At 40.9% G+C, this 14790-nt stretch overlaps 1 protein-coding gene across 4 annotated transcripts in view; it reads right to left on the bottom strand.

Annotated features, from left to right (window-relative positions):
- LOC106939310 (collagen alpha-1(XXV) chain-like) overlaps positions 1-14790 on the bottom strand; it is a 51471-nt gene that overhangs the window by 23728 nt on the left and 12953 nt on the right. For 2 of the 4 annotated variants that reach the window (XM_015021674.1, XM_015021672.1), the window contains exons 3-6: positions 13136-13207; positions 12400-12516; positions 9393-9428; positions 3232-3258 (exon numbers count right to left, since the gene is read on the bottom strand). In XM_015021674.1, the coding sequence (XP_014877160.1) occupies positions 3232-3258; positions 9393-9428; positions 12400-12516; positions 13136-13207 (252 nt within the window). The remainder of the gene's footprint in view (positions 1-3231; positions 3259-9392; positions 9429-12399; positions 12517-13135; positions 13208-14790) is intronic. The other 2 variants (XM_015021675.1, XM_015021673.1) reach the window with 1 other exon arrangement.

The raw sequence follows: 14790 nt of genomic DNA, 5'->3' as shown, positions 1-14790 counted from the left end.
GGAAAAAAAAACAAGATGTTTTTAACTCCCCCCCCCCCCCCCTTTATTTTCCCCCTTAAAAATACTGAGTAAACATGACTCATGCCGGGTGTTTTATCATTTAATGGCAACCAAACAGCCACTGAGGTGATGAAACTTGATCGGGGTCTCCATGTGGCCTCTTTGCCAAACAGCAGAAGATCTAATTGAGCAGCCTCGGGGCTGGATTATGAGTCATTAACGCGGCAGTGGATCATCTTTGACCCCTTCACGTACACACTACCGCCTCGTCGACAGATGACGGCGCAGACAGGAAATGTCTGATTGGGTTACACTGAACAAACACTGGCAGCTACCTGATGGCTGGATTTGGCCTCCATCTGTTTCCCACATCAGTCTGTATCGCAGCACTTAACTCCAGGTTCTCTGTTCTCCATCTCTCATTTGTTTCTCTTGCCCTCTTCTCCTTCTGTTTACTTGACCTGACCGTGGCTCTCGTGTCTCCAAACTCCAGGTAAATATGTTAAACACCCTGCATATTTTACTGTCACTTATGAGACTTATATCGAGTTACTATTAAATCAAAAACAACATTCTTCAGCCAGAAGACGATACCTCTTGGTTTACGTCAGAATTCGGGTTTCCTGCAGCCTAGTTCAACAAGGCAGGATTTTTTATTTTTGTCCTGATTTTCCCCTTTCAACAATCTTGGAACGTTTGGGATTCTAGGACTATCGCTTACGATAATTCTAACAGATCATCCTGCCGTGTGTGGCGCGTTGAGACTGATCGGGTCCAGTCGGTAGAACGCCGGGACCGCTCTGATATAAATTCAGGGGTATTCAACATGTTGGATTGCCTTGGCCTGATACCGCAGCATATGTGGTGTCCTCCAGCTAGGGACTGTGTGAATGTGAAAGGTAGCCAATCAGAAAGCGAGATGACGCAAGCACGGAGGAGAATCCCAAACGGCTGACGTTGCGCAACCAAGTCTGGTGGACATTGGAGATGGTATGTGGGAACAACATGAATGTTTATTCAACATTTAGTCGGAGCTAAAATGCTACCAGTGTTGATGTACCTGGTAACTTCAGCTATTAACTTGACATAAGTTGGCTATAACAATACGTTTATTCATTCAGCCAGGCCTTGACACTGACACTAGCTAAATGCGTTGCAGGTAGATTGTAGTTGTGACTAGCAAAACATTTGCTACTGCCTGGTTCACACGGCAAGATTTTAAAATTGGTGGACGAGCCAATTGTTTTGTGCCCATTGTTTTCAACGGGCATCGTTAACCGGTGACTCTAAATGAAACGATAGAACAGAAAACAATCTAAACGGCGTAGCAAATGTTAACGACGAGAAGCAGAACAACTCAACTCCATGTCATGTTGCAGTAAACAGAGCCGCTGCTCGCGCTGTCGCCACTGTTTTATCCAACGCCTCTTCTTTTTGTTACATCTTTTATCGCTCAAAATAAGTCCACAAACTATCGCTATTGCTTCTACACTGTCAGCCATGTTCTTTTACCTTATATTCAAAATATGGTGGAGTTTAACTGGACTTTCTTTCTGGAGTCTGAATGTTTGGGAGTGTAATCGCTTCGTGTGTGGTGTGTTACTCTTGCCACGTGGCTGGACATCACACGCGGCACAATCAAACCCGTCATATCTGACGTTTTTTATCGAATCGTGTGTGGTCTCAGGTTTTGAAAATTGTCCGACTATTCCAAAATCATGCGAACTAGGCTTAGGGTGAAAAGTACTCTCAGTGCCATTCGAAAGTGTCGAACAATTAAACATGTTACAACCACAGACTTTAATTTACTTGGAATTTTATTGGGATTTAGCCCTTTCACTATGTTCCCACTTAAAACTATATAGTGCAACCAACTGCTTTCCGACACCTGATTAGTAGATGGACCACCTGTGTGTCATTTAATCTCATTAGCTGTTCTGTGAAGCTCTTTAGAGATTTGATGGGAGAAGACATAGGAATAAACAGCATCATCAAGACCAAGGAACACTTCAGGCAGATTAAGGAGAACGACTTGGAGACGATCAAAGCAGAGTTAGATCACTAAGCAATATCACAAGCTTTGAACACCTCACAGAGAAATGTTCAATTAATCATCTGGCTATGAAACTACTATCGCTCAACAGCAAACCTGCCAGCACAACGGTCGTCCACCTAAACCGGAAAGCCAGGCAAGCAGAGCATTAATTAGAGAAGCAGCCAAAGAGGCTTGCTCTGTAGGGGATGCAGAGACCCAAAGCTTTCAGGTGGCAGAGTTTGTTGACATGTATTTCTCCTGCTCTCAAATCTTTATAGAAGAACATAGTTTTTTTTTTGTTTGTTTGTTTGTTTTTCTAATTGAACCAGGAGAAGTTTGTCACAGGAGATGGTGATGCTGTAGATGAATTATTAAGTTCCATCCATCCTTTGTCGACACCTAATTATCCTTTCATGGTTACAGGGAGCCTTGTGCCCATCTCCATCAGTCATTAAGTTCATACATCTTCAGGTCAGGTTGCTCATCCATCACAGGATGTATCATGTTTTTGGACAGAGGCAGAAAACCAGACTATCCAGAGAAGACCCATATGATGAATGCATGACACAGGGAGAACATGCAGACTCCATGCAGAGAAACCCCAGGCAGGGTTCTGAACCCAGAGCCTTCCTGCTACAAGGCTGTTGCCAGCAAAAGACAGATATATCTAAAAAAAATTACAGTCTCAAATATGATAACATTGTTACATATGGCATGGGCACCTCCAATTCTTATGAAAAAGATGCATCATCGCCCAAAGTGTATCCTTATTTTAGGGTTGTATGCTGATGAGTCTACAGATGTGATGCTGAGGTCATAAGATGTCATGCTAAGATATTTATTTTATGAAAAACTTCATATTGTCAACACTTGTGTTATGCATTACTGATGTATGGTTGTATAATTGTTCTGTAAAAATAATGAAAGTGTAAGAAAAACGATGCATCACTTAAGCATTACAATTATGCGCTTCTCCCAGGATTCCCAATAAAGTTTGTGGTCCCAATAACCACAAAATTATTTGTGGTTATTGCAAAATTGCAAAAATGCATATTTGCAATTTTTTGCAAAAATGCAAAAAAAAAAAAAGTTTAATTTCCAAAACACTGCAAATAAGTCAGTTGAACCCATTCAATTAATCTATGAAAGAAAAAAGCAAGATCTAAAATAAAAGTTGGTGATTTTCTATAACTCACCTTTGGCCCTTGAGGCCCCTCAAGTCCCTGTAAAAGATCAGAGAGACAGAAAGAGAGAGAGAGATTGAGTGGAAGAAAAATACAGCCAAGAAAAAAGAAAAGGAGTCCTGGTCAGATGAAATAATGCAATCCTCAAAGCCAGCAGCGAGCCTGGCAAACTCATGGGAGGATTTCATGCAGTGCGCATACGCCCTTCAGGCAGAACTGAATCACAATCAGCCCCTTGTTTAATTTCTCCGGCAAGAGCTGAAAATTGCCTCACTCTGAGCCTTTCTTGTCATGGAGCTGCACCCTAAAAGTGAATCCCAAATGAGACAACGGATAAACTAAGACTCTTAGGGTTTTATCTTTTATGACAAACTCCATCTTTGTTCATTTAAGCAATAAGGAAAACGTGCGTCGTCTTGGCCACCCCACGCTCCCAGCGCAGTCCAAGACAAGTTCATTACCTAAATGGGCCAATATTTGGAAAGCCTTACAAAGATATAAAAACAAAAAGTTAGGAAGCGCAAAAAAAGGAAAAGGCGCCTCGTTTCTGAGATGCGAAGCGATGATGGATGAATCTGGAATAGTGCCTTTGATCGCAATTAAACTGGAAACCACGTTAGATCGTCAACCTTCTTCTTAGCTCCGTGGACAAAATGTTGTGAAACAGAAGACTGGATTCTTGCCGTATCAAAGCAGTTCATTAACACCTTTTAGTTCTGGCTGCTACGGTGCGCCTTGTCAGCCAGTTTTCGTCTTGCTTTGAATTTGAGAAACCGTGCCATTTGGCGCTTTGTTTGTGGCCAGACAGACCCTCTGCCCTACGAGCCCTCCTCGGCAGCAGCGTTTCAGCTCTTGTTTGCATCGATGGTATATAAATGTCAAAAAGATATGGTCCCCTGTTGAGCTTAAAACTCTGGTGTGCCTGCATTACAAGTAAAAGTTCCCAATGAGGTCATATTAAAGTTGAAAAGTTTGTCTGTCAGTGCAAATGTCTATGCAAATCAAGCATGGTTTCGTTGGCGCCAAGATATGACTTAATAATGATTGGCTTTCTGGGAAGGAGCTGCTTGTTGGATCGCTTCTTGTTAAGTTTTTGTTGATGAAGCAAAGCGTTCATCACATAGCTCAAGGTATTCCATTTTCCCCATTTACATTTTCCCCAACATTTGCCCTTTAAAGTCTTGTTAGCAGCAAGTTCTCACATACACAAGCAAGGGCTGCTCAGTGGCGGGTCTTTTATTGTGAATTCCATCTACACCTATAACAAAAACCTCAGTAAAGAACTTTCATTACTCTATCAGCCAAGAAAAAAAAAAGGTTTTCCTCATACTTGCCTTTAAATGCCTTTGTTTGCTAACCTCAGAAGGGTTTGGTAAACATCTTTATGACCCAATAGGAATGTGAGAGCATGTGCCACTTGCCTGAGTGCTAATTAACTTGGCTACATCTGAGAGCACTCAAAAGCTAGAAGCAGGAAAGACTTTTTTTTTCCCAGAAAGTCAAGTGCCCTCAAAGAAGTCCGGACTCTTTTCAAATCGAACTAAAGCTCAAACGTTGATAAGTAGTGGCAGTAATCTAAGGTAAATGAAACTTTGTGTGACGGAATACGTTATCATTGTGTACGCTCAACATTTTACACCTTAGCGCCAGCGTTGGACAATCAAAAAACCTACAACAGGATGGCTACTGTAGTCGAGTGTTTGAGCACACATACAAATCCCTGAATGTCCATTCATGGGTTTGGAATTGACCAACAATAAGGAAGTCCCCAGGTCATTTCCTGCACTCAACTCCAGCAGCACTCGAAAACAAATTTGGGCTGATCTTATACGGGCACCTCAAAGGTTCTATTGAAAACACGGCTCAGTCGGTCTTAACGTTCCTCTGGAATGAAATTTTGTACACCTTGTTAGTATTAAATCGGACCTGTTTTTGCGTATAGAACTACCTCAATTTTTTTGTGGGTTAGGTGCAGCAAGGTGTCTGAAATATTTCTTGAAGATTTTGGTCAACTGTGACCATCATCTTCCTGGAGCTGCATCAGATTTTCTGGCTGCACATCTTTAATGTAAAACGTTCAACTACATTCCAAGGTGCTTTACTGGTTTGAGATCTGGTGAGAGTGAGTACAGTAAACTCATTAACATGACCAAGACAGCAGTTTGAGAGGATTTAAGTAAAATAATATGGTGAATTATCCTGCTAGAAATAGTCATCGAAAGATAGGCGTGAAGGTTAGCCATAGTACTCAGTTAAATTGCGGTTTAAATGATGTTTAGTTGGTACAAACGAGCCCAACTCCACAAATCCTAAAGTCTGCCGAGAAAGCCTCCACCGAACTCCACCAACAAAAACAACTTAATCGACTGAGAAAAGGCAGGACTGATGCTTTTAAGTTGTAACTGCCAAATTCTGACTCTACCACCTAAAATTGAGACAGGCTAGACCAGGCGATATTTCTTTTACAATCTGTCGCTGACCAACTTTGGGGAGACTGTGTGAATTTTATCCTTCCTCCCAGAAAGGAATGACACCAGGTGTGATATTCTGCTGCTATACCTCATCTCCTTCAAGGTTAGTGTGCGTTCAGATTAGGTATTCTCCATATTTTGGTTTTAACAAGCAGTTTGGATTCCTGTCACCCCAAACCTGTACGGTCCGTTTGTTCTTATACGATTATTGGACATTTCCATTCATTCGTTGAACACTGGATATATTCTCTTTCTCTGCTCATTCTCTGTAAACCAGACAGTTGACGTGAGTACAAACACAGAGCAGATCAGCAGTTTCTAACATGCTTACACCAACCTGCTTAGCACCAACAAGCATGTCCTACCAATTTTGATGCTTGGTTTAAGCTTGAGAAAGCTGTCTTCTGTCTTAATCAATCACAATGGGTGTAAGTAATAAAACGGTCATGAATTTGGGTTTATATACTACAGTGATATATTAAAACAGAAACTTAAAACCTGTGATTTTTATTACTTCTATTATTTGCAAGGCGTTTATTTTCTCAGGCTTTTCAGTAACACTTGTCATACCGGTACGACTAGCTAAAAGAATCATATCGTCTATTTGGTCTACCTACCCTGAAAGTTGAAGTAATGACCTGATTGTGCAGTGACTGCTAAATAGATTGCGGTTTTAAGAAAAAAAAAAAAAACAAACAAAAAAAAAACAACCTAAACTGAGGCAAAGATTTGAAATTTGAAGTTTCATTAGACTCCAGTTTGCAGAGCTTGATGATGATGCGACGACAGTCCTGGGTAAAATGTTATGCTAACACAGCAGACTGCGATTTCTCCAAGGGCTGCGAGGGCCAGTTACTCTGTATATTTTGGTTAGTCCAAGATGTTAAATCGGTGGTTCTTAAAGTTTTCAGCTTCAAATTAATAGAATAACACGGACAGGAAGTTGTGGTCTGAATGGGTGGATAAAAACAAACGGCGCTAATAGGCCGTTTAAAATCCAAACAAGCGTGAAATGGCAGTTTCAACTCATTTCTGGACATCATTTCAGGATATCCAATAGTCCATAACTCACATTTCCATCTCAAGACACATTTTCGTCGCGACTGTGGTAAATTGCACCCAGCAGATGTTTATTTCAACAAATGTCGCATTTGTAGCTAATTACGACCTGATGAAATGTATGTGTGTAACTTTCAAGCCACAGGTTTAAACTTTAAAGACATGGAAATTAATTTAGTTTTGTTTTCAAACATGGGAATAAGTTTTAATGAAATCAGCTGCTTTAATGCTTTTTTAAATACGTTGTTGTAGTTTCAATAAACGCAGAACAGTCTGCTTCAAAAACTAATATTGTGTTTTTGTAGGTTCAAGTTAATAAAAACACCGATGAATAGTTTAAACATGGCTGTGCAAACATCCGAAAGTGGTTGACTGAATATTTGCCAGATGCACTGGTTTGTTTCCAAGCAATTTCAAAACATCTCTGCTCTTGCTGTGCATGAACATTAGATAAAAAAGTAGTTAAAGACATCAACAAGTAATGAGTGTGTCCTTACTTAAAAAAAAAAGGCATATTGGAAAAGTTACTCAAGCAATGTGGGTAAACTTTGGAAAGATACAGGATGAAAAGGGGAATTAAACTGGAAATAACACCACAATGAAAATTAGGGGGTGGGGGGGTTCCAGTTATGGATGGAGTCTCTACAGTCTCATTTAATCTTTTCCAAGCAAAGTCACGATCCAAATAAATACTTTTTTGCAAAGACTGAAAGCCACCTTCCCAGAGAGCAGAACACCTTTTTTAATTTACTCCAGAAAAAAGTTTGTGGCACTGATCATTTCCAACCTTTGAGTTCTAAAAATATTTTTTTTTCTCCTTTGTCGTTTTGCCACCTCCTCCTCCTCCTCCTCGTCCTCTTCCTCCTTTTCCTTGTTGCACCACAAGAGTTTAATCCCCCTAACCAGCACCACATGTCGTAAAAGGCTGTTGGAAAACTCTGGATTCTACTTTTGCCTCTTTAACAAGGGCATCTACATTAAAAACGGTTTGCCATGTCAAATTAAGTGTCTTGCTCCTAGAGCACTGCGGGGGAGGCAAAAAATGTTTGTGGAATCTTGAACCTTGGGAGGAATGGGAGACGATCCTTTTTAATCCTCAGCTCCAAATGCTTGAGAACACATAATTCCTCAGATTTAAGGATGGATGCGAGGTTTGTTCCTGAGTGACAAGTTAGCTTCTATGCTCTCTCTCGAGTCGAAAACGCGCACAACCTACAACAGGAGTATCTCCACTAATCCAAAATCTCATTTTTACTCATAGACCTAACGCAGTAGCAAGCAATCAGGATTTGACTTAAAAAAAAAAAAAAACAGACTTTCTGACATCGTAAATGTACTGTCGCATCTATTTGCCCCCGTCCCCCAACAACAACAGCTGGTTCGTGCTGATCTCCTGCTGATTTAGATCAAGGGGGCTTGTTACCAGATGATGACTTTATCCCTTGTTAAAAGTATATCAGTGTCATGCAGCGTATTTACTCATGAAACGCTGTACTTTATTTAAAGAGTCACAGAGAGAAGCGATTACTTCTATGCAGAGCTCTATGAGAGGACATTCTGGAGAGGAACTCCAGCTGTTGCTGTCATAAACAGCTGTAAAAGCACTTCAGGCTTATGGAAGAACACCTGGGACCCTCCACTTTGCCGTTTTACACTCATGACTCACAGAAACTTTGCTACCTCCGCGGCTACTGTGTGAGCGGCGACGGGAACAAAACATTTGGGAGCCAAAAAAACAAAAAAACAAAAAAAACATTGGAGAGTCATTGTCGAGTGTAGCGAAAGGTCATCGGTAATGCGTTTCTAGATAAAAAGGAGATCGTTTCCCGTTTCTGCTTCTGTAAAAATCCGACAGCGGCAATGTGATTTTAGTCAATTGGTCTCCTTTGATTTTTTTTTTTTTTTTTTTCCAGAGCTTGCTTTGACCTTTTCAGTGTAGCTTTTCAGAGGAGACTTTAATCAAAAGGTTTATTAGCTGCAAGCTGCATCCACCTGCTGTCCGCCGGCTAGTGGCTCGTCCTATATGTTTGGGTTCATAAGAGAAAATGTTTTATCGGTTATCATAAAACGTATCCTTAACATTAAGTCCCTGCATAAAAAATAAAAAAATAAAAAATTGCAAACAAAATCGACATCAAACCCATGTGATCCCACTATGAAAACTGTTAAATACCAAAAATACACTCTGCGCTTGAATTACAAGCAAAGATGTTGAGTGTCATCTTCATATTAAAATCACACTTTTCAGAACACACGGATATTCAACACATCAAATGTTGCTGGATTATAAAACCTAAACCTTAGCATGTCCTCAAATTGGTCGTCATGGCGGATCCATTCAAATACGCCACAATAAAAATCTTGTGCAGCTCTTGATATGATATTGAGATAAATAAGTGGCTTCCTCATCCTCACTACTAAAGTTAATGCAACAATCCCATCAGATGTTGAATTATGAGCTTACAGCTGAAGAGCTTCCTCATCATGACTCTTTTCTGGATGAGCTGGAATGGCCAGTTACAACAAATACAACATTTCAAACCAAGTGCTGGCGCTCCTTTCGTAAGTTAACAAAGATAGGGTGCTGCACCAATCGTATGAAAAAAAAAAAAAATCAATTTAGAAGGTAAAATAATTTCTCACCATGAGTCCAATTTCTCCTGGCTGGCCTGGATCACCCTAGAAAAAAAATAATAAAAAATAAAGGCAGTGATTATAAGACTGTGGGCTTGTTTAAAAATATCCAAACACATCAATTAAGTTTTAATTTTATTTGAATAGAGTTGTGAATGCAAATGGACTCGATTGTAAATATGTAGAATAGTATAGTACAAATCAGAATTTACGTTGCCTGGGAGGATTTTGTTTTGCTCTACCACCTGCCCTGTTCCGCGTCTCTATCCGACAACCTCATTCTGGGTTCTGCTTTTGGTCCAAACCTCCTTCAGATTTCAGCACGTCACTGAGAAACATGTCAATTCAATTTTATATCCAGAGCACTTATTGCCTTCCTTCTAAGTTATTCACAACAGTTAAAAGTAAAGAAAAGTACAGACACCTAGGAGGAGAAGTGTAACTTCTTGGAAACCCCCTCCCCCCCCAAAAAAAAAAAAAAACTTTAACAAGTTTAGCAACTTCTACAGGAAGAACTGAAAACAATCACCATAAAAAAGTTGGAAATAACCTCATAAACAATTCTTAATATATTTGAGCTCCTACTGAGATTCCTGCCAACACAATAAAGATCAGCTGGAGCCTGCAGAAGGTTTTATGGCTGAAAATAACTGACAAGATTTTTTTTTTTTCTGTTCCTTTTTTCTCTCCCGGTTCACGTAAATTAGCAAAAAAGCCAGTGGCGGGCATGAAGAAATGAAAAACGTTATGTTGCAAACAGAGATATTTGAGCCAACATAAATCCGTGTAATAATAAAACTATTCCCCCAAGGGGATTTTTTTTTTTTATCTATAAATATTTGAGGGGGAAAAAAAGAAAAAAGAAAAAAGGCCAAACAGTTCTTCCACTCTTCATTAAAAAGGTTTCCACTGGCATTTTTTTCCCCCTCTGAGTACTAGGTCAAGTCAAATTAGATGAGACTACAAGAGGAAAAAGACAAGTTGACAATTTTTGTAGACCCAAAGACATTTTAGTGGCTCATGCAAGAAACCCCGTTTTTTACCAATTAATCTATTCCTACTCTGACACTAAGGTGTGTGTTTGTGTACAAATATAAGGTAGTTTCAGTTATTTAGGAACATAATTCATTTTGAAGAAGCATAAATAATTTGGAAGTTGCTGCAAAATAATATATAATTACCTTCCATGCTGTGCAAGAAGCCTCGATAATGAGTAATTTCATCATGTAGTGCAGCAACATAACCTAGGTTCACTGGTCTCTCTAAATTGTCCTTGTGTGTGTGCGATGGTTGCTTGTCCTGCGCGTCTCTGCATTGCCCTGTGGTGGACCTGTGACCTGTCCAGGGTGTGCCCTGGCTCTTTCCCTATGACCTCTGGAGACAGGCACAAGCACCCCCTTGATAAGCATGCATACAAGACAGACGGATGGATGGATTGAACTTTGACCGATGAGGATAGACAAGGTCCCGAACTTACTTTGCCGCCATGCACAGACAGAAGCAAAAAAGAAAATCTCAAACGCTCACTGTTACAAAGCTGCAGCAACGAGCGGTATCTTAGGCTCACGAGGTCAGATAGCATTCATTTAGATGTTATCTTAATGCCAGCCACTCGTTTCAAAAGCATTCCACAAAAGAGAGTTTCCATAAAAACTTAAACATGTGTAATTTGCTAATCTCCGCTGGAGTTTTAATTGGAACCAAGTCCTATGATTAGATGAGACGAAGGCTTTGTTTATACGAGACCGCTGTCTGGAAACTGCTGGTATTTTCGGATGTTGATTGGGGAACAGTTCCATGTTTAGATGGCACTTCCTCACCGCTTAGAGGACGGTACCGGGACACCTTGAGTCCACTGGAGTCGTCATGCTAGGGCACAGTGTGGCGCTGGGGGACTTTAGTGCTCATCTAAAACATATATATAAAAGTAGGTAGCATACTTTTTTTTTTTTTTTACTGACATCTGTCTGTGCAAAAGTGCCAGTGTCAGAGACTCCAATCACTGTTGACGTGTAAATGAGCAGTTGGATCACAACAAAAATGTTTCGGCTTCAATAAAAAAAGCCTAATTCTGTGTAAACTAGGCCTGAGATTGTCCTTTCTTCTGCCAGACACTCCATGTGGCGTGAAACGAAGGAATGAACTGGTGATAAAGCTCTTCATGCCCACTCTTAAATAAGGTGGAGAAAATGAGATGCTGCGAGTTGCTCCAACGGTCCTAGGAATTTTGTTCTCTTTAAAATACTGGGAGACCTCTGCCAGAAAACACAAAACAACTGGATAATAATCACAAACATCTGGCCAAATCAGCACAAGAACGGTTCACCAGACACAAAATCAATGTTTTCAAGGCCATCTCAGTCCCCAGACTAGAAAGGGTCCAGCGCAGATAGTGAATATTTATGAACATCTGTTTTCTTCTCACACTAAATAAGTATAATTAGTTTTTTTTTCCCAATATTTTCACTCTGAGATTCTGATACTGCAATAAAAAAAGACGTGTATTTTGAAGCTTTTCGTACATTGTTAGCAGGTGTTGAAATTCAGAACGGAGGATGCTGAAGTAACATAATGTAATTCCAGAAATAACAGAGCCACTCGGACACCAGTGACCAAATCCTAGCAGTTCCTTTAAGAAGACCCGTAACTCATTCCTTGTATGTAAAGACGCGGTGCCAATTTTTTTTTTCCACATTTATCAATGACATCAACATGGATAATCACCAAAGACACCAAAAGTGATAAATTGGAGTAAATATTACAACAGTTTACAGTGGATTTTGTATTTGTAAAAGTACTTTAATGGAGAAAGTCTTATATAGTCCTTAAATTGCAAGTATATCCTGAAAAAAAAAAATCTTGCCATTATTTCTCTACCCTTTACATCTAAAAGGTCTTTGGAAAGTCTTGTCCTCCAACTTAAATAATTTTAAAGAAAGGGGGTCAGTTAGGGTTGCAAAACTGCATTTAGTTCAAGTTTGTCAAGCTTCTCGTCTTATCAAAACCCAATACTCACTGGTAGACCCGGCAAACCTCTGGGTCCATCCTTTCCAGTGTCCCCTGGAGGGCCCCTTGGTCCTGGAGGGCCAGGTGGGCCTGGAGGCCCGGGTGGTCCTGCCTGGCCTTGATCTCCCTGTATGACAAAAAGAGTACATTTCCACATCAGTCCTATGTGATATTGTTGGATCAACCAAGACAGAAGCAACTGCAGTTAAATGATGACAAAGGAAATGGTGTAATGATCTCGTGGGTGGCTATGGCCCACCTCCATTCGTAATTAGGAGGAAAGATTGCATTTTGGAGCTAGCATAAAACAACAACGAGGAGATTTAACGTAATGGTTTAAAGTTTGCTCAACTTACTTGAGATGCATGCAATCTTAAGTGGACTGCGCATTTAAGCACAGTCTGGAAAAAGGTCACATTTGTCAGCGAAGGGTTTCAATAATCAAGAGAGAAATACTGAAAATGTGTGGTCCATAATTTTACTCAATTAGGAGAAATTCTGAGAAAATATCCAGCAATTTAACTTGCGGGGGAAATTCCTTTTTATTAATGCCAAGACAGTAATTCGTTTCACTTTACCAAGCATCTATTAGGACATTTTCTTATTAGCTTTTGCAGGAACAGAAGGGAGCATGAGGGTGCATATGACAGAATCTACAGGCTGGCATGCTCTAGACAGAGAGAAGTGAATCGGTGACACTTTGGCACAGTAGACAAAGAGACAAGAGAGAGGGACACACCCACTACCTTAATGAGCCGACGCTTTATGAGCTGCTGGTCAGCGGAAAGAAAGCCATGATTGATCTTTGGGAAGACCATCTGAGCAGGTGTGTGAGGTCAAGAAGTCGGAGTTCAGAGGTGAGAGAAGGTTGAAGGAGGAGAAGGTCCCAGAAGAAGAAGCAGCAGGAGGAGGAGGAGGATGAGAAGCCAAATGCAAAGAGAAACAGATTTTTGTTAGGGAGTCCCATGTTCACGAAACCCCCCCCAAAAAAACAGCGCCTTCACAGATGGAGGGGAATCCACACTTTTCCAACACCGAGGTGACTTGCTGCGGAAGTCTGGGGTTGCATTTTGGAGCTGGAGCCCCTAATTACCACCTCTGGAGTGTGAAGTGGGTTCACAGTCCCCCCCCTCCCGCCCCCCGCCCCTTGGAAAAATGGGAATCGCTCCTTGTCTGTGAAAGCACCGCCATCATCATCGTGCCTGCTGCCAAGTCAAACCCTGTGAGCTACACACACTGAAACCAGCATGGGTCAACCTTCTGGGCTGAGGTTGATTTTATACCTTCCGTCTGTCAATGCTTGCATTATTCTGCTCGCGCCCATCGGCGTTGCCATCGATGAAACAATTATAAAGGCCAAATTGGTTGTTAGGAGGCTGTGTGGTGAACCATGAGCATGAGCTATAAAAAAAAAAAAAAAAACAATTTGCCACTTTTGGTCATAATTGAGTATTCCCTTTAGAGCTCCTTCCATTCATTTCAGTGTCAATGGACATGAGCCAAACCATGTCTTGGTTTCAGGATACAGAGTCTGTTCCAGTTAACTTCATATTACAAGGCTGTAAAAGGCCACCTTTGCTCTCAGCGGAGGATCTGGGATGTAAAAAGGAGCAGAGCTATGTTAAGCGAGAGCCTGCTAGCAACAGCAGGGCAGAGAGGAAAACAATTGACAGGGTTTTGGCTGGTAAATACTCAATCATCACACTTTAAGGGAAGCGGCCAGTGTGTGCTTCAGAGGGGGTCGGACCCAGCAGCGAGGCAGCACCACCACAGACAAACCTTGACAGTCAGGATCTGATTGCTGTGCAAAGCAGCCAGCGTAGGGAGACCAGGCAATCCCTAAAGGGACAAACAGCAGAACATGGCACAACACACACATATGACACTCAAACACTGGATGAACAAAAACAGTAAAAAGGCGGAAGAAGACAACAATCCAGCTTGTATTCTTGCGCTTCTACCACAAACTGTGGGATGTGGGGGAAACTCTCGCAGTAATGCGCAAACCTCACGATAAGTGAGTCGATTTACATATGGGCCCACGTGGGTAGTGTGTGGGTTATGCGAAATTACTATTATAGGTGTTAAAAGTCTTCACGACAACGGCAAAGTGCCATGGTGGAACTATAACAAAATATTAGATAACATTAATATTTGATATTGACCTAAAACCATAGTCGAACTTCGCTTGAAAAGCAAACCGAGATCTTTGAGGAGGAACGATAAAATAATGTAATAAAGCCGCAACCCGCTTAAAACTGGGGGTGTGGTTGTGTTCGCATTTAAACACCACATTCGAACTCATAGGAGTTCTTCGTTTGATGAAACCCAAATGAAGTTCAGCTGTTCTTGTTCTTTTTCTGACATTTCTTTCTTTCTTTTTTTTTTTTTTTTTTTTTTT

This window comes from Poecilia latipinna, unplaced genomic scaffold (assembly GCF_001443285.1).
Source record: "Poecilia latipinna isolate Pla-1442-1.1 unplaced genomic scaffold, P_latipinna-1.0 Scaffold2826, whole genome shotgun sequence".
NCBI lineage: Eukaryota > Metazoa > Chordata > Actinopteri > Cyprinodontiformes > Poeciliidae > Poecilia > Poecilia latipinna.
The sequence above is the reverse complement of the archived record's forward strand: the minus strand, read 5'-3'. Positions and strand labels throughout refer to the sequence as shown.